This window comes from Centruroides vittatus, unplaced genomic scaffold, assembly GCF_030686945.1.
Source record: "Centruroides vittatus isolate TY-2023 unplaced genomic scaffold, ASM3068694v2 contig_717, whole genome shotgun sequence".
Lineage (NCBI taxonomy): Eukaryota > Metazoa > Arthropoda > Arachnida > Scorpiones > Buthidae > Centruroides > Centruroides vittatus.
In genome coordinates, this window is record NW_027122456.1 from 314,887 (window position 1) to 339,813 (window position 24,927).

General features: G+C 36.1%; 1 protein-coding gene across 1 annotated transcript; it reads right to left on the reverse strand.

The window, feature by feature from the left end:
- LOC136980646 (UPAR/Ly6 domain-containing protein crok-like) lies at nucleotides 1-23,937 on the reverse strand. Its single transcript, XM_067276786.1, has 3 exons — nucleotides 23,606-23,937; nucleotides 1,403-1,561; nucleotides 1-1,320 (listed from the first exon to the last, which is right to left on the reverse strand). The coding sequence occupies exons 1-3, from the start codon at nucleotides 23,670-23,672 to the stop codon at nucleotides 1,115-1,117; spliced, it is 432 nt and encodes a 143-aa protein (XP_067132887.1). The 5' UTR covers nucleotides 23,673-23,937; the 3' UTR covers nucleotides 1-1,114.
- Nucleotides 23,938-24,927: the final 990 nt, after the last annotated feature.

Sequence of the window (24,927 nt, forward strand, 5' to 3'; positions counted from 1 at the left end):
CATGTTTGCGGGAAGACAACTTCCCAATCTTTATTTAAAGCAGATTAGCATCATTGTGACTGTTACACACGCTCACATACAGATGAGGGACATTGCACAGGATTTTGAACGGACGACACCATTCAAAAAGAAGAAAATAAAAACAAAAATTAAGTTATACACAAATAAAACCCGCGGTAAAAAAATACACACTCACCAGCTAATGAGCTTAGAATTAACATCAAAATTCAATCACATGTTTTTTTTCTTTTTTCTTTATATATATATATAGTTATACACAAATATAATAAAATTATACTATCAGTCCTTGGAAATTTAACATGGTTCCTTACAAATTAATGATGGAAATTTTAGAGTATTAATAAAGATTCTGAAATGGACTAAACACTAATTTACTTATAGAGAGATTTCAAAGAGAAGATAGAGAAAGTGAGGAGGACACAACTTCAATCTTTTGTAAAGAAACTAAAAATAAAATATTCTAGAATAACTATACATTTAATGTTTAAAATTCTCTTTATATATATATATATATATTTATATATAATTTTTTTTCCTCTTTTATATATCTTTCTATAGCTCGTGAATGCTTTCTTCCGCTTCTCATGGGCTACTTACTTGTTAGTGTAGGTGAATCATTTCATTTTTTTTTATTAACTAATTGTTCGTTTGAGATGAAGTCGGACTATTTAATACTATTTTTTATATTCAGGCAATTGTTTTTTAAATCTATGCAAACCTCTACCCATCCATGCGTGATTTAAACTGCTAATTACACCCATGTGCAACTTCGATTCGACATCAAAAATGCCCAATTCGGTGAAATTATATTTCTACCTAACACACAGAAGAAATGTGGCAGTTTTTTTTTATGTAAAGAAAACAATAATATGTATATATTATTTCTGATTAGAACAATAAACTGTTCTTTTCCCAATTGGTGTAAAAACCCAATTCGCTTCCGTTCGTGTACATATATTTGTATATATACAGAATATAATAATAATTATTTTTTTGTGTTACGTATATATACATATATATTAATATTTTCTTTTTTATATCTCTTTGTGAAGAACTACATGGTGATCAAGATAATTTTTTTTATATATATTAGTTATTTAATTGCTAAAATGAGAGTCACAATGGTAACGACGGCTATCCAACTGATTCCCATGTGTGGAGCTGAGTTGCAGCCATCTTCTTCACAGTTGCAGTACTGGACCAATACGTTAAAAGTACCTGCTCTCTTCACGCATTCCACCCCTTCTTTCTCTTCGGGAAGCCAACCGCATCCTCGTATGTAACGATAATTTTCATTTACTGTACGTAACAACGAAAGAAACTGCACTTAGTGACGTAATATACCAGATATACTTATAAATTAAAGCGTTTTTTTCCTTACCTTTCTGGACAATTTTCCGACATAATGTTGCTGGTGTATTGGGGAAATGGCTTAGAAACCTCTGATTGCAATCGGTAAGAGCGAATGTATAATTTTCAAATGGATCTGCACAATTAGCATCGTAATGTGAATTGCATTCCCAGCATCTAATTGCTCCACCTGTAAATAATTTAAAACATTCGTTAATAATTAAACTAAATCGCATTATATCGGGGGGAAAAAATGCTTTAGTTTACATATATAGTCCCCTGCGATATACGTAGGATATAAAAACATCACGTTGACGACTATTGGATAGAAATATCATTATCTTAACGGTGATTGGTCGAATTTAAAATAACGTTGCTTATTTTAATTTTTTAAACTAATTACTTTCATTTTCTCAATTAAATATCGTTAAAATATGATTAAAACCGATAGTAATATATTAAAATAATTAATTTATGGAAAAAAGACCTTAATGCAAAATTTTTTACGTGGCAATTATTTTAATTTTCAGAATATTTTATAGATATAAATTTATACGTTTAAAATTTAGTATAATTTTATATTATAACACTTGAATTTATAATAATTATTGCATGTAAACTGGCTGCATGCAAGAAGTTATTAAATGTTTCAGCAATTCCGCAACTGGCAGGATCTGAACACAAATCGATACGGGTTGACATTTCGAACAGGAATCTTGCTATGCTTATTTTTCTAGAATAACTTCTGTGAAAGAATTTACTTCACAGAAGAGGAGGGAAAAAATGCAGTTGCTATAAATAATTTTAAAAAAGAAAAAGACATATTCATTTATTTTATTTATTCTTAAAGTTTTACGTTTTAAGTTAAAATTAAATTTTTTTAAGTAACACAAGTTTTTTAATACTATAAATAAATATGTTTAATATGTAAGTTAAATACTAGGGATATATGCTACATGCCCTATCAAAGGGGCCATTTGGCTCGGGCCTAGTATTTACAGGAGCCTCAAAAACACATTTCATATACATTATTTATTCCATTGCATTTCTTGTGTATTATAAGAAAAATTTTACTCTTTTCGCCTTATGGGACTAAGAGGGCCTTTTTAATCTTACACCCCTAGATTCGGCCAAGACCAAATGGGGCATTCGAATATTGAGGGACAGGACGTGACATATCCGGAAAAGACCACTCCCGAAAAATTCTTGGAATTCAATTCTAGGCCCCCCCAGAACATAGGCTAAGGTCTTAACCTCCTCGACCATCCGGCCATCAACTTCTATCGATTTGCCTAATTTGGTGAAGTGAATAACTGGTTTTGATTTTTTTACACAGAACTAAAGACTTAAGAGTGGCTTTCAAAATGGGCAGGTCTGACCTAGCAATGGGGTTAACAAACACCTGCTCTAACCATAAAGACAGGTTTAGATTTGTCAAGAACTTAAGAAGCCGTCCTTTAATTACGTGTACAGCTTAAGGGAAGGAGTCTCTTAAACTTTATTCTAGTGGTATTAGTGGCATACGAATTTGTTCTTATAGAAAGTTTTTTAGGTCATTTCTTCAATATCAGAGGGGGTTTCTTCGAACTTTTGTACGCGTAATTAAATGCGAGGAGATTTGCCAAAAGTACATCATTGTACAACAGGGAGGGAGAGGCCAAAAGTGGCTCAATTACACGTAATTAACGGATAGTCCCTAAGCTATGATATATAAAATGTACTTCCATGAATAATAAATTTAAAGAGTTAAAGCTCTGAGCAACATTTTACGTGTGAATCCTACCACGCTGAATATGAAAAGCCGTGAAGCTCCATATTGAAATTAGAACTCATAAGACGATAGATCCATGAGCCTATACTGTTTACAAATTATAGTAGAGCATATAATCTTCGTGTTGATTAACGCAGAATGTTAAAAAAAATTAAAATATACATGCATGCAACAGCTTAAGCTATTGGTCGCTGCATCAGAAATCTATTCCTCCATATATGCAAAACTCGTAGTTATTGATCAAAGTTTATCCGAGAAGTTAAAGAATCTACAATTCACCATTTCTTTTCAAAAGCTTTTCAAAAGTTTGGATCGTCAATGGCATTTATATGTATATCGTCAGCATCGATTTTCTTTGACGCTACTGAAAAAATAAGAACTATCATGAAGGATTTGAAATCAAATATTCTCGTGCCTGAAAGAACCATTTCATAATAGAACTTATATTCATTCTATATTAAATTAAAAATCATTACTTTAATGGCTTTAGAATAATGTTTACGAATGGATAATTCGCAATAACTTCCATTAAAGATTTTCACTTCACTGAAATTTCACGTCATCGACTGAAAACTTGGCACTCGCGGTTGATTTAACTCGTTTTCAATCAACGTTTATTTTCTAGTACAAAGCATTCCTACAATGACATAATTGATTTAACAATATAAAATACGCTATCTTTGAGCTTATTATTATCGTTTAAAATAGGGATAATCTCTTTTATTCTTGACAAAGATATTGATAAGAAGTTTCATCTCCGCCGAAAATCGAAGCAGATTTCAGAGTTATTTACGTAAACCTTTTTACAATTAGATATATTTAAAAGAAGACCACACTTCTTGAAAATGGAACAGGCTATTCTTTCCTCTTACTTCAATACAAAAAGTGCATCGCTTCCCACGCTCTTGATTTTTAAACATGGCGACTCCGAGTACTTGTCAAAGCCAAATCTCATTGATAAAATGCATTAAAAAACATTACACACGTTTTTATTGTGAAAGAAGAGCCCTAATAAAAGCACCTATTCGTTTTTATTTGTAACATCTACCATGTGGGCACTTAGAGAGCCTTATTTTCCACGCCAATCGTGGGTTTGGCTAGGCCCATTTTGAGGAGACTGGGTAATAATGAACTAAATGCGGTCTTTTAATATATTTTTATACTAAAAAATTTCTCTTCCTAATTTATAACAAGTTGCTAATTCATAATTTTCATAATTTGCCGGTCGAGAGGAAAAGCTTGGGATTTTTCTCTGGGCCCTAAAAACTCAGAAGTCCATAGTGATTCCTACCCCTGTAAATTAATGTTATAGGCAAGAGTCCACTAAGGTACAAAAGGAGCCCATTTTACCCAGGCCCCGTACCGAGTATACAACCTTAGTGTGCACCTGTACTTCAATTTAACATAATATTTTACATTTTATCATTACGAAAGCAATACAAAATGGCGTTAAAATCCACACCAAATTGGTTCCTCGATTGAAGGCGCGTTTATGGTGTAACATAATCACATAACATTTGTTTCTTGTATAGAATATATATATATATAATATTAAAATAAACAGGATCATTGGGCTATTAAAACTAAATAATTACTAAGCAATTTGGCAGGAGAGGCTAGCCTGTAGACCGCCATCTCTTGTTAAATATAATAATTAAAAATAAATAAATTATTGTATTTATAATTATTAAATTATTTAATAATTAAAAATAATGTATTTATTATATAGTTATTACACACATATATATGTAAATTATAAATGATAAACGAAGCTCCAGTATTCTTTCATTATTAAAATAACAATGGAACTTTATCAATATAATTAAAATAAATGTATTTCTGTATGATTTATTTATTCTTTATCTTAGAAAAACTTAATAATTTATCATTTCTCTTATCTTTAGATTGTTTTAGAACGGAAGGAATTGAGAATAAGTAGTGATTGTCCGGTGGGACAAAGTCTCTGTAGTATAAATTATGACACTGATTGATTGTTCGCCATTTCTTGTCTCTCTCCGAACACTATATTAAGCAAACTGCATGAAAGTTGAGTCATTATATGCGAGAAACTTGTCTAATGCTGATAAATAATTCTTTATATTTAATTATTTCTATGTATCTTTATCAAGGACCCATAAAGGCAGCGATCGATGATTCATTATCCTTATAGAAAGTATCGTACCAAGGTAACAATACAATGAAAACAACGGCAATAAATGAAACCATCGACGTAAATGTAACAGCCAAACTTCGATTCGGTACAAAACTGCAGTCGAATTCTCGATGTAACGCTCTGCCAAACAGCGCCAGTGAACCGCAAAACACTCGATTTGTTGGCACCAAATCGATTTGTTGGCACCAAATCGAGTGTGGCACCTAAAGAACTTCAAACAATAGTTATATGTGGTTTGAATCTCGATTTAGCGCATCTTAATTTTGCACCTAATCCACTGTGGCGCTAAATTGAAGCACCTCAAGCGTGGGGTCATTTGGCTTAGGCCTCATATTTCAAAAACTATTTTTTATTCGATATTTCTCTAATTTAAACACAGTTTTAATAAACCCGCATAAAGCGTAGATATTCCGATAAAATTTTCTTTTCAAATAAGTGAATTAATATCGAAAATTAAAATAGAATACACTTAAGAATATGCAGAATAACATTTAACGCTTTTAGTTTTATCGATATCGCAATTTACGTCACGACACGTAGTCACGAAATGATTCATGTCACCGTTAAACGTCACGATTGGCGTCATTTCAGTTTACCTCATTGCTACAAGAAAACGATAAAGCTAAATTCTGATTGGACAATTTGTAATATTTAAAAAAAACCATTAAACAGATAACCTAAATATAATTGATTGTGAATTTTTCCTGGTGATGGAGGGCAATCGCGGATTTTCGGACTAGGGCCTTCCGGGAATCTCTAACCCGTTTTGTTGTGTTGCCCTCCTCTGGAATGCAGTTCCAGACAAAAATTTGATTATAGAGATTCCGACTCGGATCCCTTTACATGCCTAGACCCCAGGGGAAAACCCTGAGGCCTGGGCATGTAAACGGGTCCTTCCCTCCCTCAATCCCTTGCTAATCCCTAAAAGCGCCAATGATCGTTGCACAAAGCACGAACGTATCCACAAACTTCTAAGTCGCAAGCAGCTAAACAAACCAATAGCAAAGTTCGTTTCAAATGAAATGGACGATGCTATTGGTCGAATGACGCCATTTTTGCACAGAATGCTATTATCAAGCAATACGGGTGATTTATCCTTAAAACATAATATTTTAATCACTTTAATTAAATTTATTAATTACGTCAATAAATAATTAACAATATTGTAAGGATTACACCTCACACAAAGCATTTTTAATTACTTTAAACTAATCTAATCTAAGTGGCAGCAATCCAATTAACTGCGCGTTCTTTACATAATACGGTTTTGCTCGAAAGCACATGTTTATTATCGAATTTAGTATTAAAATCACGTGTCGTTGCTTAAAAATAGCATCAGGGCACTAATAAGGCATTTTTCCACACTGTAATCAGGCACACAATGGGATGGACAGAACCTCAACCTGAAAAATTCCTTCACAGATTCGATGTAGGATCCTCCAGAATGGCAGCTTTGGAGTTAATGGAAGAGGTTCATTCAATGTTTATGGAAATTTGAGTTAAAATAAGATACAAGTAATGAATGATAAGAACGGAAACAGTGGGCCAAAAAGGGCACAAGCTCGTTTCCTTCAGGACCCAACTGCTCAAGAAACGACAAAATTCCGTGTTAACAAAGAGAGGATTATCTAAACAATAAGATTGCAGTGAAAAACTGTGGATTGAAACCTCTGGTGCTCACCGCACGACTCGATAATGAATGGGAGGTAAAGGTGCCATTCCCACTTTAGAGAGTCCGGGTTCGAGTCTGGATCGAAAACCTCAGAAAATTTCTGGCGGGGCCCACCCTCACACTGTAGACCTGACATAACTGGTTTAATTAAAAAAAGGTCTTCTTAATGCCTCAGAAGATGATGAAAAACTTGATTGAAATCTCTTGTAATTGGAACAATTTATCACACAAATAAGGCTTCCTCCTGTATTTTACACAAGAACGGCCCTACCGAGAGTAAATATATCACCATAGTTATTGTATTAACGATAATTGTGCGTTGAAGAGAGGTTTCTGTCTTATTCATCTCGAAGTGAATAAAACAAAATGAAATATTTTTGCCTTTCAAGCGACAATAGAGAAATCTCAAGTACGTCATCGCCTTGAAGTGATGAAAAGTATAGAACGTTGCCACTCTGAATGTCGAGTATGAAGTTAAAGTAAATAGAATAAATCAAATCGAGTGGTTGGTTCGGTTGTTCTTTTTAAATTGTCGCCATTTTGACTTTCTCGTTCAGCACAAAATTATTAATTGAAATTATAAGTATTGAAAGAAATACTAAGATGAAAGAATCTACTGTTAATCATAACGTGACCCTACAGGGCCTTTTGTAGGCCTCATTCCCTCCCGGCTGAGGCTTACAATAGACCACGGCAGAGGGGAGATTTTCCCCATGCCCGGAGAAAATTTAAGGGTTCTTAGTGGTTCCTATTCCCTATAATTTAACTTTATAAGGTGTACGGGCCCACCCCCAGGGCCCTATTCAAGCTATCGACGGTCCCGGTTGGGCTTTAGACGAAAAGAGAAAAAGTGAATGGCCTGGTAGGATTCTATATTTTTAATACATAAGGCCCTTCGCCTTATGTATCAAAGATATGTTACTAGTGTGCCCCGATCGCGGTCGGTTATGCCCGTACTTTAATGCCTCTCTGTAAACACCCGGAAATACATCAGGTACCCAAAGATTACCGAACAAGACCCATATATTTCGTTGTAAGAGGTAAATTTCTTAAACTTTTGAATATCACACCACTGATAAAGACCCCGACCGATTCTGATAGTGACGCCAGATACGTCACTTGTGACGCAGACAGTTCTCGTTTGTCTCGAGATCATTTCCTTTTTTTGCGACATAAAGGCGACATTAGTTTTTTCCTTATAAGACGTATTGTCAAAAACCGCTTATAATGGATTTACTAAGAATTTTACCAGTTTCTTCAAGAAGAAGTAATAAACCAACATCTAGAAGGCTCGACGTATGCGAAGAGAATCGAAAAACCTCGATTTAGCGCCGAAGAAACTGGACTAAATCGAGTGTGACGTTAAACCGAAGAATTTCAAACAATTCTAATTATAAAATATACCCACGACTTCTAGTTTGTGATTTGGTGACTCGATATAAGGTTATTCGTTGGCGCTTTAACGGGGTGTCACTATTCAGTACGTCGTTATATCGAGATTTAACTGTATTTAATATACTATATATATATATATATATCTGTGAATGTTGTAATCTTCGTACTGTAAAACTTGTGTTAAACGGACTCGCGCAATACCGAATATCTTTTCCGGTTTGTTAAGACCCCGTTTTAAACAGGTTTTTTTTAACACGAAAAATCGCTGCGTTCTATAGAATTTTTCCCTTTTAAGCAGATTTCCTTATTTTCTATTAAGGTTCCGTTTTGGACAGGTTTTACTGTATTTTTATTTAAGATAAAATTCGATTCTCATCCGACTTTAATGTTTTATGTTTCAAAGACACGTTGAAAACACCGTCTAAACCGGACACAGAGAGAAAAAATCTGCGTGAAAACTTTGGTATGTGTTTTAATTATGATTTAGACTCCGAAAATGTCCACTTTACTCAGGTTACGTTATGCAATTGGCATGCAAAGTCTTGGCTTTCCGCGTTAGACGGGTTCCTGTCTTAGAATAGAAAATCGTTTCGTTCCGAGATATGTTTCTTCCGTTTGAGTAAGTTTCCGTGCTGTATGATGTCCGTCTCAGAAAGGTTATTCTGTATATCATGAATATTCTTCGGCTTTTCTCGCTCATTAACGCAGTTACTTAGCTGATACATTGACAACATGCTGCCAGTCTCGGAGTTTTAGAGCACATCCATTGGGGCGGCGCTATTTAGGAAGACGCTATATCGAGGTTTTAGTGTATTAAGCTTACCTTACCGTAAAATATCATCATCCTCGTTTATTTGTCCCAAATTGTTACAGAGCGACCCGGATATCACGAATCTCATCCCTCGTCTATCCCAATTCTGCGCCTTGTCGATTCCATAAAGGCACGAGAAAGACCCTTTTAATAGTGGTCTATTCGTTGGTCCGAACGCTATGAACCCCAAAAATAATTGTTTGTTAGTTCAATTTAGCGCCACGCTTCTTTTTGGTGAAAATTCCAGAAGAAAATAAATGGGAGCGCTAAATAGAGGTTCGACTGTAATTAATTTGAATACATAAAATTAATTATAATAAAACCTCTATTTAACAGTCCATCAGTGGCCCAGTGAATAAAAAACACCGAACACTGGTAGTTGGTCTTGCGTTCAGTGGAATTTTCCGTGTTTTCTTCACGCTTATAACGCCAAAATAGAAGCCAGTTTCTCTATACAGTTTTCCAGAAGGAACCCCATAACCTCCATTTAGTGCCACCGTCTATTTTCCTCCGAAACTGGCGCTAAATCGAGTGCAGAACTTAACTACGCTGCCTCAAACGATAAATACAATACACAGAAATGAGGTTCCGAGTCTGAAATCTCCGTGTCCACACTAAAGAGTTCTCTAACATTTATACAGGAAACAGGCGCTTAAGAGGGGGGCACTACTTAAGAGTGCGCTGTATCGAGGTTTAACTGCATTTTTTAAAATATTATTAGAGGGAGAAAACGAAAAAAAGTTTCTTTCGTAAACGTTCTGACATTGACAGAGTGTAAGAAGAGGGCTATGAAAAATTCACGAAGCATTTCTACAAATCCTGTTTTAGTCGAGTACGTTAAATCGAGGTATTATTTTCTTTTATTCAGTCGAATAAACTACATCACTGCCCCGTTATTTCTCTTTGAAATTGTTTCAGAGACATTCAACTCGGCAATATCCGTATCAAAATGCACGAACGTATGTCGCGTGCCTTATTTTAAAACAATTGTACAGCCAAATAACAATAAAAAATAAAATTTATTAAACTTAAAAAAAGGGGGGGACAAATTACAGGTTTATTTAGTGTAATTTAACTCTAAATTTGATTATTATCGGCGATTCTTGCATGGAAAAATCCCTCGTAATGAGGTAGTAATTCGCTCACAATTCATTCTTATTTTATAACCTCAACGTCTGATTTTTTATAAAAATTGAATTTAAATATACATTTTTAAATTCTACGAATTTATAGAAATAAAATCAAATTTTTGTTATATAAATGTAAGAAAAATTTGATTTTATTCAGCTGCTTTCAAATTCGATTTTTTTTTTCCGTTCATTTTCCTGGAATTTCTTTTCATGATGGCAATTGAAAACAGATGAATGGATTCATTCCTTTGCAACTTTTTGTTGCTTCCATATCTCGGATATTTACAGCTGCATAAACTGAACTTTCATTGACCTTTGGCCGAATAGATAACACCACTTAACACTAATCGTTGGTGGTAGGTTCGCGCCTGGACAAGTGGAGTTTCCCGGATTTTCTTCTCGTTAGTAACGCCTAAATAGGGTACAGTTTTCCAAAAAGTCCTCCCTCGGCAGATTGCCCTCGTGTATCGTTGCCACATACCAATAAAACCAAACCAATGAGATGGCCACGTGGGGGTTTTCGAACTTTCTTCGCGTGTCAAATGAAGAAAATCCAGACAACTCCACCAGACCAGTTTGATCGTGTACAAAACTTGCAACAAATTGCCAGTGTTTGTATCCAATAGACCAATAGTGGACCGATCCCTCAAGGTGGCATGTTGATTTTTACCGTATCGATCGCTAATATACAGAAAAGAAAAAGATGAGGTAAGGCTCGAGAGGACTTCAACAATTTTCCAAAATCATAGAATCGATAAAACTAATGTAAACATTTGTTCCATTTGCTATCGATTTACGTCACTTTCGTGTCGTGTTTTCTTACATAAAACACAAAATATTGCGGGCCTCTTTGTAAAAGACTAAAATTTAAGACCCGCGCCATCTTAAAAACTCCTCGTTAATTAATTTTCATTACTTAACACAGTATTAAATACATGTATAAACTGGGTGTTCAGAAACCCACTACAATGCCCACTGCGGCTGTCTGTCCGCAGTGGATATTGTAGATTACACCGAACTAGGACACCGTGCACTTGTAAAAAAACGCATTAGACACGGCTGCGGAATAGTGGAGCAGATACAGTACTGCCTGAAGCCAATCAATGAGCTGAAAGGGGGCAACCACAACCTTGCAACACCCACTGCGGAAAGATTTTCTGAATGTCCGAATTTAAAATATAAAAAAAAAAAAACATTCCTAAAATCGAGTTATTCGATATATCGATTTATGTTAGCCTTCGGAGAAGTGCAAGATAATTGCCATCGATAACTTATATTTGCTTTGTTATTCGAAATTCGATACGTCATAAACGCGCAACTCGGTGTAAAATATAAATATGATGCCCTTTAAAATACCGCGGGCTTCTAAGTGTCAACTAAGCGCGAGGCCCTGCGAGAATGAACGGTTTCACACATCAAATTTTGTATATCGATGACGATTCTTTAGCAACTTAACACCGAGTGGCATCTGGTGTTAATCAGCGATATCGATTGTACTTCTTGACACTGCATTGTGTTGCTTTATTCACTTCATTAATCATCAATTTAGCTGTTACAACGTCTATAATTTATTTCATTGGATCGCCCACTTGGATATTTCGGTGTTTATATTGTTAGCATCCTTTCGGGAAACGCGCGGGAGAAAGATGGAGTCTATCCCAAGCTAAAATCGATTTTATTTGCTGAAGACAGACACTAACACACTACAGAGCATGTAGTAAACCTCATATTTTCTGTCACAGATGAGCAAGGCTAACGTCACACGGGTAGAAGACCGCTCCTCTTTTATTGGTGAGTCGTTTAAATCCAGTCAATTTAAGTTCCATCGATAAACCGTGTTTGTGTCTTCAGTTCTAATAATGGCAATTTCGTGACCCCGACCGAACGAAACTAAAGGCGTATTCGTTTTGTCTGAATAGTACAGGCTCTTACGTCATTCCGACGTCACTCCTATTGCTTTTTTACGTGGAAACGTAAAATGACGTCAAATTGGCGTAATGGCGTAAACTATTCTGACGAAAGAATGCACCTTATACTGTAAGTTCATGACCTTGACTGGCAACTTACGGTAAATTTGAATATCAGGAGGATCAGATTCGGAGAATTACACTTGGTAGACAGAATTAATGTTTGTTTGTTTTGTTAAGTTATGGCAACGCAACACTTGAGCGATCTGCCTGGGGGGGGTGCCGTCCGGGAGGACTTTTTAAGAGTAACCGGCTCCTATTCAGGCGGTTACAGACGTGAAGAAAACTCCACGTGGTCAGCCCGTCCTGGCGAGGCGCAAACCCATGACTGAACTGACAGTGTTCAGGGAACAGAACCGCTTGGTCACTGGTGGGTTCAGAATTAATACATACTTATTACACTTCATTTTAAAATTTTCAAGATCATACTAAAACAATTTTCGGAAGCAAATTTGCAAGCGAAAACTCTAATACGAGCCTTAGTGTTTGAAATAAAACAAAGAAATGAGTCTTTTCCAGAACGAGAATAAACGTGACTGAGAGAGATCCTGCGAGACTTTATGCACCCTAAAAAATGGTGGGGATTTAGCGCGCAATTTTACGTATTTTCTATTTTTTTCGGGTTGCCAATGTCCCGAAACCGCGTATGGCGAAGTCCTACTGTATATATATATATATATATATATAAAACTTTTATTATTTGTTTTATTAACTATTTCTGCCCTGTGGGCACTAAAAAGGCCTCTTTTAGCAGGCCCATTATGGGGCGACCAGGTGGTGAGTCCTACTGTATATTTGTACTGTTACAATGTATCAACAGTATAACAGAGAAATGTATTAAAGATTACAGTGAAAAATCTAAGCAGACAAAGATTAGTTTTATGAAATTCATTATTGTAATTAAATTTCATTAAAACAGCATTTACAGATGGTATTCAATCACCATGTGTTGATGGTGTTTCTCCTTCGAACTGCAAAGGAATCTATTTTCCATTCTTTTTACTCATTCATGAAACAAATTTCACAAAATTCGATAAACTATAATAAAAAAACAATTGACTTCTCTTTCACAGAAATTCAATATTCAATTGTATTTTATTTCATCAAACTGTTTGCCAATTTCTGTGATACGATACACTCGAACCTCTAATAACGTTCCCCTCTACACGACGGCCATTTTTTTCAGGAATGTTTTTAGTGCGTGCAAAATAAACCTGTAAACAATGGCCACCGCAGAACAAGGGCCATTTTGTTACCAGCAACAACGCCGTTTTGCATTGCCCTCTTCACGTTTCTTTGAAGATTTTGCCCGTACAGGTTTGGATCGCTCACGTGTCGAGATATGGCAACCGCAACATGTGACCAATCTGCCAAAAGGACTTTTTCTATGGGAAACTGGCCTCTATTCGGGTATTAGACGATAAATAAGAAGAGGCCCTTCTACCTGGAGTATTTAAGAGCTTTCGTCGCTAATTTCTATTTTGAAATACAGAAAAAAACAAAGTTCAATAACTGTCAAAAATTACATCACAACTTTTATCATTTTCTCGCCATTAAGAGCATTTGTAATGAAAAAAAAATCATTTAGATCATTAAATACTCTTATCGGAGTTGCCGATAAATGTGTATTTAACACATGCCATAAATAGAATTTTAGAAATTTTAAGTAAAATCTTAATAAGCGAAATGCTTCATTTGAAAATTGATGGAGCGCTCTCGAAATGTTTATACTTTTCTGACGTTCGGACAACTATAATTTGAATTAAAGCGCTAAAATATAACAGTACTAATCCCTTGGAGCTGTTATCTATAATAAAATTTCTAAATTTAAATTTTATTATTTAAAAAATACATTAAAATATGTCCGCTCTTTAACGCCTTCGGGGCGGTTCAATTCCGCCATTTTTCACGCTTAGTTACATTTTCTGCAAATTTTGAAAATTATTTATAATGCAAACAATACTAATTTTACGTATTATTTACAGTTATATAATCCAAATATTAAAAAGTTTTCATTAAAAAACAACAGACAATAAGTTTGTTGTAAGTTTAAATGATGCGAGCGGATTAATTTTTTTTTTTTTTTTCAAAAATAAGCAGATGGCGCTTTGAGTGTTCTGTTTGCACGCCGCTTTTTTCCATAAACATCTAGCGTTAAACTTTGACGCCTCGTAGAAAATAAAATATTAGGGTACTTTTCAATTTTTAATATTTCTAATAACGTACTGGAGGTCCTCTTTTCACTAGACTATTAACTTTAATTGTTCGTGGATAATTATGATCGTTCCTCGCCATTAATTCGCGTTCCGCCTGTAAAATTGTGTTTCCTGCATAGCACCCAACGATCGACAGAGAAGTAACGTATTAACAGATGACCCTCCCTAAGTTCAGTTCTACTGAATCTCCATCTTACAAACCCCCGGTATAACGTATTTGAAAAGCAAAGGATCAAATCTGATCGTTCTGGAAGCATATATATGGAATGGAAGTACAGCATTTGAGAATATCGGAATGCGTTATTGCGGGGTATGCGCGCTAGGTAGTGCCAAAGCAGCCGTTAATTCAGTTTCTTCTTGGTAGTGTGACGTTTGTTTCCCTCATATTTTCCACTGTATAAGCTGTCTTGCGTATTGTATCTTATATAAAATTTGTTCTGTACTTGATCACGACATTTTCAAATATAACGGATATAACTCTCCCTATTAGTCCGTTATATCGAGACTAAAAGGGGGAGGCAATTGTCCTTTATACCTGACTACAAATCCATAATTCCTTAATGGATTTCTTTAAAAAAAATCCACATTATCATCACACTAAAAGCGACGTGTCCGGTTTTAGCCGGACACGTGGCTTCTAGTGTAATTAAAAAATAAATAAACCCGGATATAACGTCAAAATTTACGTCGTGGATTGTAAATATTCCATAAAGAATACTGCTTTATAGTTACAACAAGGGAATTTATATTGTCCGTTATACACACAACTGAGGTTATACACAGCGAATAAAGTCGTTATTTGCGGGAAGAATAGAATAATTAACATTAAAATTTTTATTTAATTTCATATAACAATCGAACTCTTACGTAATTTAAGAACGTAGTCGGGAAAAAATCGATATAAAACGCTTCTTCATTGGTCTACCTCATTACGTATTTATGTATTGAACTGTCTTATGAACCTCTTCCTTACTTCAAATGTCAAGTGCCACAGAATATAATATTACACCAGAATACATTATCAAACAGCCACTACGTGACTCGAACCATAAGTAAATTCCCTCATCAGAATCACTTAACTACCCTTAAAACGTCATAATGGAAAGCTCCTATCGATCCTGCAGTATATTGTTAACAACGCTAAATGACTCATTTTGACAAATCGATGACGCTCTCGTAAAAGGGCATAAATTAGTGAAAAGGATTTCTTTATGCCCTACAACTCTTTCACTTCGCATTTTACACGAGGAAATCGGTCGTCCTGTAGTTAAGAGCTATCGTAAAGAGCCGCCATCATGGATTTTCAATCCCTTCGTTCTGGCAAGATCTCGCGCGTGGTTTAGAGCTGGTCTCGAAAAGGGCCCTCGTCTGTATTTTACGGATATTGAAAGTGACGTAAGGTAGGGCCCGAAACGGTGGCCAATGCGGGGCCCCACTCCTCACTCCAAAGCCACTAAACATCTGGCCTTTTTGTGCTCTCAGAGCGGTAAAGGGCCTAAAACCACAAAAAAAAAGCCACTAAACATGTGAAGTAAATTAAGAAAAGCAACTTCCCCCTCCTACTTCGTTGCGTACAAATTACATTTTTGGGGCCCTCTCCGTGTCCAGAATCCTGATTGGCCATTTAGTTTAGTTTTTGGACTAGTTATGCGGTAAAGATTCGTGTGGGTCCGAAGAAAACCAATGAAACCACTAAACTTTGTCTAGTCAGATTAGAAAAAAATGAATAAAATACAAGAAAAACACTATAAACGAAAAAAATTCATCAATACAGTCAAACCTCGATATAGCGCCCTAATAACGGCTCGTGACCTATATTAAGAAAACCCTTTAGTGCATGCACTCCGCATTGCAAGCATTATCCCAAAGTCACTGCGTGTGGACTTCGCTATTACGCAGGATGCTTACTGTTTCAGATGCCTCGTTTTAGCGCCATGCTCGATCAAAGGCCAGTACTGTACATGGAATACACTAAGAAAATGTCACGCCTTACCACTGTTTTATTACCCCAACTGACTTCTTAATTTCTAAAAGTCCTTTGCAAACATCCTTCCACGATATTTAAGGATTGGGGTCCATAAAAGTAATAGAAAAGTTTTTGGCTAAATGCCAGCTCAGTACTTGTCTTACTTGGTTGAGCATTATGCTGTCTGCATCAATGTAATAAAAGTGATTTAATTCCACTTTCTCCTGTGCAAGAATAAAGTCCCAATAAATTTTACTTTCGCAATAAAGTGTTTAAATTTATAAAGTTTCTCTAGAAGTTTATCGCGAATTTTTGAGGAATTTTTGCCGTTAATTCCTTCCCATCCCAAAATAACGAAGGCCAATGGTATAATTTTCCAAATTATTCGTGAATTTACGAGAAAATTCACGAATGTGAGGCATCCCTTACATAACTTACATTGTCTCCTTACAAAAAGAGAGGCACCCCTTACAATGTAAGGGGTGTCACGCAATTTAAGTGGTTCCTCTCACTGTAACGATGACACGTAGTGCAAAAGGTTCTTCTCATTGTAAAGGTGCCACACAGTGTAAGAGATTCCTCACGTTGTAAGGGGTGCCACGCATTGTAAGGATTGACACGCAATTTAAGTGGTTCCTCTCACTGTAACGATGACACGTAGTGCAAAAGGTTCTTCTCATTGTAAAGGTGCCACACAGTGTAAGAGATTCCTCACGTTGTAAGGGGTGCCACGCATTGTAAGGATTGACACGCAATTTAAGTGGTTCCTCTCACTATAACGATGACACGTAGTGCAAAAGGTTCTTCTCATTGTAAAGGTGCCACACAGTGTAAGAGATTCCTCACGTTGTAAGAAGTGTCACGCAGTGTAAGGAGTTCCTCGCGTTGTAAGAAGTGCCTCGCAGTTCAAGGATGAATCGTAGAATTAATGGAATAAGGCAAAGTAACACAAACGATCCACCAAAAAGAGGAGGAGTTTTTCCGCAGAAAACTGGTCCCTATTTAGGTGTTAGACACGTGAAGAAAACACGGAACTCTGCATGTGGCTAGACCGCCACCCGCGTTCGGTGATTTTATCCACTCGGCCACTAGATTTCCGGAAGAGGGAAAAAGAAAGGAAGGAAAAGATGGGATAGAAAGAAAATCCGAGAAGCAGTGTACGAGATTGACAGAAGGAGCAGTGGAGTGGTGCTGTGTACCACATCCTAGAATTACACTCGGATATATGACTGCGAGTTGACCTTTATCCAAAGTTACCATTCAACCGTGACAAATGATTTCGAGAAAACAAGAATTACATCTCCCAATTTCTATTTTCGGCCCCGTTAACGAACGGATCTATTTAATTAATAAAGCAGAATGTTCTCGAAATCTCTTTGTAGGGAGAGTAAATTTTCGACACGGTTTCCGAGGTCAAACAAACAGACGACCGCACGAAAATCTCATTTTCGAGTATTTACATCCCGCGAGTGTTTCGCCGCACGATTACATCGTAACAAATTGTAAATACTCCTGTAAATTAATTAATTTAAATAGAATAAAATCAATACAGAATTTAAAATAATTGCGTTTTTTAAAATTTTTAATTAAGACGACGAATAAATGAAACAATGTAATTACTGTATTCTCCTAGATTAAATTTTAAAATAGAAACTATAAGAAAGTACGGACGGACACGCCTACGTTTTCAACCTTCCAGTGTACTCTGTGTGTATTCTTGAGGTGTGTCTCTTATATATTGAAATGTACGCGCTGTGTGTATATTGTTGATATGTGTATTTTGTGTATATGTTCTAGTGTGCGCGCTGTATTTTGTACACGTGCTGTGTGTATACTGTATGCATTGAACGTGAAGAAATCGCTTTAAACACAAGCAAATAATGTTAAGAAGCCATGTTTATCCTTAACACATCACTTCTCATTACACATACGTCTTAGTATAATTTGATATACGCGCTAATAATACTTTTACGAAAGAAAAAATTGAGTTTTTGCGTATAAAATTATTCAATAATAATAATAAAAAAAACAATTAGATTTTCGTTAATGGCTCTACTCCGATAGAAAATCTCCCTCCATTTATCAAACGTTTTTGCAGATCATCTCTAATTTGACGTCGTGTCACTATTTCCGAACGAACCCGAATTTTTTCTGTACTAAAAAATTTAATAAAGTGCGCCTTACAGAGGAAAGCACTTAAATATATTAATGCCATTAAATCTAATTACAGGCCATTGTTTTTCTGTGAATTTTTCAATAATGGAGTCCTTTGTCTGTCTGTCTGTCCGTCCTTTTACAATATTTTATACTCAGTTTTTCTTCAATTAAATTCCCAAATTTTAATTAACCAATTCGATTAATTAATCAGTCAATCAGTGTACCGTAAAAACCTGTCCGGAGCGGAACCTTAATTTAACGGAAATCCGCCTAAACGGGGAAAAATTCTTAGAAACGTGGCGATTTTCTGTGTTAAAAAAACCTGCCAAAGCGGAAAACATTCGGTGCCGTACGAGTCCGGTTTACACAGGTTTCACTATATACATAAGACAGACTGATTAAAGACTTTTGCTTCAATTAAACACAGTTAAACCTCTGAACAACGGCCACCGAGCATGAAAAAAAAATGGCCGCTTTCGGAGGTTCGACTGTATTATAATACTTCAACTGTTTTAAATTAATTGTGCTTTTATAATATAGACGAACCTCCAACGGCGGCCATTTTTACGAAGTCGTCAGTGTCCGTTGTTTAGAGGTCTAGCGTACATAAATGTAACTTTCGTTTTAATCGTTAACAATGTAGCAAGTCGCGTGCGTTACGAGAACATCTGATACAGATGCGCCTAATCGCACACATACAGACAAACGAACAGGTCATTTAATATACAACATAATTTCGATACTAAAAATAGAATTGTAGATTAATTGATCGCTATAAATTATTATTTAGCATTAAAAATAAGATTTTAAAGAGTTTCGTCACGAAAGCGCGGCCAGACACCCGGACGAACGTACGAAAATACACGAATTAAATACGTAAGATCAAAAGGAATACCGTAAAATGCCTAGTCGGAAGCTCCAATTTACAATAACTGGGAAATTCAGACACGCATCGATAAACCGAAGCCATAGAAGAGCATTATATGCGGGAACAAACTGCTCGAGAGATTTTTGAGTGGGTAAGCTCCCGTTTTAGGGTATCGTCGCCATATAAAAGCGTGAGAAAATTAATTATTTGCTATAGCAGACGTGATTACGAGGACACAAAGCAGTTTTCTGTTCCCCGCTTTAACGCACGCATGAGAAACTACGCGTGATGCTACCTCGTAAGGTTATTAATTTCGTCTAGAAACGATCCTCCGATCAACAAGTTATCCAATACATTCGGACAAACACACGCACTCCACGTTAAAATCATCTGTCGACGACGTTTACTATTCTAATTACCGTATTAATTCGAATTTAAGGCCGCGACTCCACTAGCCGTAAAAGGGCCGTAAAACCCCTCACCGTAAAAACTTTTACGCCTGAGCAGGTCGTAAAACCAACGTAAAAGCGAGTTGAACACTGCTCAACTCGCTTTTACGTTGGTTTTACGACCTGCTCAGGCGTAAAAGTTTTTACGGTGAGGGGTTTTACGGCCCTTTTACGGCTAGTGGAGTCGCGGCCTAAGGCACTTTTATCCGAACGTAAAATCCGGGGTTTACTTTTAATTATCGCCTATTCCCCCGAATAGTTTTAAAAAGGGGGAGTGCACCCTAGATTCGTAATAACGTGATGTATTCCGCCTTCGTATTACAGTAGCACCTCGTTATATCGCTCGTTTGTTTTTGATTCTCTACGCGCGCGATATAACGAGGGACTACAGTATCTATACGGCTACAATAAACTTTACGGTGAGGGGTTTTACGGCCCTTTTACGGCTAGTGGAGTGGCGGCCTAAATCGTGTGTGGCGCTAAACGGACGTAGTAAAGAGCCAGTAAAGTGTTTGAACGCCACGTAATTCGGCGATAAAGTCTTATATGCGGTAATTCACTATACCGAAGGGGCCTATTTAATGTTAATAGGGAAGGTTAGTTGGCAAGGATGGAGCTTTACGGGGATGGCAGGCGTTATATCGAGAGTTGGCAGTAATATTCCTATTCATTTACTGGCGCTAAACGGAAGTATGAGAATTATACGCAGTAAAGAGGTCTACAAGTTCGATCGTGGAGGCGATAGAATCTTATATGCGGTAATTCATTAAGTTAAAGGGGGCCTATTTAATGTTAATAAGAAAGGTTACTTCGCACGGATAGCGCTATACGAGGGTAGCAGGTACTGTACTTCTTATTTATCGTTCATTTAATGACGCTAAACGGAGGTATAAAAATTATAACGTAGCAAAGAGGAGGAGGAGGAGGAGGAACAGTTCGAGTTTGAGGATTTGAAAGCCACGTGATTCGATGAGAGTGGCATTCGCTATACGCGGTAATATTCGTATTCGCTGTTCATTTTTAAGCGTTTATTTCGAATTCATAAAGAAGCAGGCGTTAAAACTTACCACCGGATTAGGCTCCATTAGAGTACCGGGGGTTAAATTTAGCATTTAATAAGAGAGGAGTTATGTTTCCTGTCCCCCCCTCGACCCCCTGGTTTCCCCCGGAGCAGGGGGGAGTGACTCGTTTAATAATTTGTATCTACGAACACCGCAATTTGACACATTCGACAATAAATTGCGACACTTTCGCGACAATAATTGAACGCTTCCAAGCTTTTAACGTATTCAAAATATTACGCGCTATCGATCGAACCTGGTGGGGATGGGGGGAGAGGGAATTTTTCGGTGAATTTTATTCCGGTGTTAATTATAAAATTCGTCTTTATCGAGTTATTAAACCTCGGCGAGCGATATTTTTTAAACGTTGTAATTCGTCGCGCGACGTTACATACGGGATGCCGTTGTAGAGCGGAAACACCGCATACCCCCCTGGTTAAATCTCGTATAAAACGGATGCGTTTATTTAGATAATTCGCGTTATCGGTTCTATATCGAGGGCCCTCCGTTTCGTTAATTAATTAGCCAATCGCCAGCGAGAAAATTTAATCGCTTACAATTTAAAATTCGCTTCCTGCTAGAACCAACGCGTAATCGGGTGAGCCGAAAGTCCGTTAACCGAGTTTTATAGCGTTTCTTTTCTGGCCCACCCCAAGTGTAATTTAGTTACCATTTAAAATGCAAGTTGTGGGGTTTATTCAAATTATTTTTTAAATAATTAAAAATTATAAAGTCTGTAAGTGTAATATAAGTCCTTGACAGAATACGACACTTAAGTTTTTTTTTTATTATATTTACTAGGAATTAATCTCTGCTAACATCCTCATTTATTCTGCTAAGGGAGAACATTATCTGTAATGTAAAATAACCCCGTTTTAACGTTGCAATAAATTAAATTTCTTATTAAAATTAAAAAAAATTATAAGACTAACCGATATCTTTGTACGTGAAGCCTCTTAATACGTGTGTGTCTGTATGTCTAATTTACCCCTCTACTATATGCATACAGACATACCTTCTACTCATTCATGTCTGTATGAATATTATAATAGTAGAGTAAATTAACATATACTGTAGTTTGACGTGAATTTATATGGATATACAGACGTGAATGTAGTAGATGTCTGTATAAATATAGTACAGGGATAAATTTACATACAGTTTATTAAACTGTGAATTTGTATAGACATAGACATATCCTTTACTGTATTCATGTCTGTATTCTATTAAAACTCACATATAGTTTTTAACTATATGTAAATTTACCTCTCTACTATATTCATACAGACATGAATGTAGTAGATGGTATGTCTGTGTGCATATAGTAGATATGTCTGTATATAGTGGAAGGTATGTGAATTTGTATAGACAGACACACCCTCTACTATATTCATATATAAAGACACACACTTAATTTTATAGCTATGTGCGCTTTTAATAAGTGTGTGTCTGTATATATGAATATAGTACAGGGTGTGTCCGTCTATACAAATTCACATATCTTCCACTATATACAGACATACCTTCTACTATATTCATATGAATATAGTATAGGGTAAGGTATGTGAATTTGTATAAACACACAGGCATACCCTCTACTACATTCTTATATACAGACACACTTAGGAATAAAACTAACATAATACTGTAAATTAAGACAGTAAAGGTCATTTTAATGCTTGCTGTTTGACTTTTAATCATAGTTTCCCCTAGGAAACATTCACAATTACATTTATAAGGGATATTTATAGGGAAAATAAGATTTAATAAAGCTTATTTCGAACAACTGAACAGAATATAAACAAAATCAACGCGCGAATACACGAAAAAAGCGGTTAATTCTAAAGGTAAATAATGAACAGAAAGGATAATTCAACTTCGATCCTCTCCCCCTAAGCAAAAATTAGAACTTAAAAATTATCGATCGATACTGTCTATAAATAAACTAATAATTTTCCTATACAACAGTAAAGCCCGGTTATAGCATTACCAAGAAAACGTTTACGGCGTAAACTAATTACATTCCTTAAATCAAACTTGCATAACTTAATTAAAGTTAAAATGTTAATTAATTCCGTCCAAGTTTTTTTTTTCTTTTAAAATTGTCTTCCCCCCGCCACGGTTTTAATTGTTGCTTCGTTCGTATAATAACGTAGTGTTCTTGGCTACACCGGGAAGCAGAAAAACGGTGACAATTAACGAATGGCGTTCGAGAAATAATGAGGAACCGTAACCAAAACGCTTCGATCAATTGTAAAAATGGTTCTCATGCGTTCGTCTTCCGCTAGAGACATGACGTCAGAATGAAAGTAGGCCAAACGGGAGTTCCCAATTCGACCCCCCCCCTTCTTATAGCGAGAAACTTATTTTCTATAATTCCGCTCTATACGAATTCTAGAACCTAGAACACGGGAGCAAACACTACACAATCGATACAGTGTTGTGTGTAACATAAAAACAATTAAATACAGTAAAAAAATGGCGGATAAATTAATTTCTGGGAAGGATTTAAAGAGAAAAATCAATTCAAAACGTTTTGGAAATTGTAAAAAAATTTTTTTTTGTGATTTAAATAAATAACAGAAGGAATTCTCTTACCTCCCTTAACGACGAATGCTAGGACGATTATACCACAGAAGGCCAAAAAATGGTTCGAGGAGGACATTGTAGAATTTAAAAATGATCCCAGCCGATACGGCCAGTCCCTAAATCGGACACTGAAAACACCAAAAAAAGAGAAGAAAAAATACAACGAAATTAGGCAGTGATGTGAGTTAGGTCTTCTCTCTTCCTTTTCTCTTTTAAAGAACCTTTTAAAAATCTCTCTCCCCTTTCTTGAAGCCTCGAAACTGGCACCACTGCAGAAACCCTATGGCAGTGGGCATGCTCTGTAGCTTTGGGTCGAAATGCTTCTCGGCCATGCGCAATCGGATTGCACCAAGTGTCTTCGATCGTCCCTAAATTCCCGGATGTGTCTTCGATTGATGACGTCACGAGCGATATTGGATTTCCTGACGTCACCTCTTCTGTATAGTTTTTATTTTATTTTTTTTTTCATTGTGAGTTAACGTAAGTTTATATTATATTATTATTTTAAGTTTAAATTTAATTAATAATAAATAATATTTCATTTATTAAATTATAAATAAAGCACTGGTTAATTATTTTATAACCAATTAGATCTGAATTGTTCCAACCACACTTCAGTTCTGCATCAAGAGGCCTCCAGGTTGCATGAAGACTTTTGTGGTTTCTATTGTGGCCTGATAAAGTATAAATTCGTTTATATAAAAATAAGTTTTGGATACTTTGTTTTTCCTTCATCTTTTGCACACATTTAAAGAAACAAAAAGGCCTCCTTTGTTATCTTTTTCAGTGAAGAGCTCTATCTCAAAGTATATACTGATACAAACTGTGATACAATATGTGGCCTTTAATTCCTATGGAAGGAGAGGTCTTCCCATTAAACAAAGCTACTCGGCAGGGTCAGATTTGCACGTAAGTTAAGCAAGCGGCAGTTTAGGGTCGGGCATTATGACCACGGAGCTAAGAACTTCAAATTTTTACTTGTATCAATATTTAGTACGAGGGAAAAGTCTGTTGTTTTATAGCAGGCACGGGCAAATGCGGCTCTTGCCAAAAGTGCTATACTTCCTAACCTTACCGTACCATCCGCCACAACGGTACAGAACTGCGACTCCCATGCATTTTGCAAAACCTACGTTTCGACTCCCGCCGAACTCTTGTTTGCCCACCTCCGTTTTATAGTTTATCAAGTATAGGTGCGGTCCCGCTTCTAAGATAGTTCTAAGCCAAAGACGGTCGGATATTTGAGCGGAACGTTTCCCTTGTTTAATAAAATAAGCGTCGTCGACCGTAATCTCAGACTAGTCTGGAACTTTACACCTCTTTTAAATAAA

What these genes read in the sequence shown, in the direction of transcription:
- LOC136980646 (XM_067276786.1), bottom strand. Translation starts at nt 23,672, where the DNA reads ATGTCCTCCTCGAACCATTTTTTGGCCTTCTGTGGTATAATCGTCCTA. An exon ending in AGCATTCGTCGTTAAGGGAG is followed by an intron (nt 1,562 to 23,605) that starts GTAAGAGAATTC and finishes AATTATTTACAG; the next exon opens with GTGGAGCAATTAGATGCTGG. An exon ending in TCGGAAAATTGTCCAGAAAG is followed by an intron (nt 1,321 to 1,402) that starts GTAAGGAAAAAA and finishes TGTTACGTACAG; the next exon opens with TAAATGAAAATTATCGTTAC.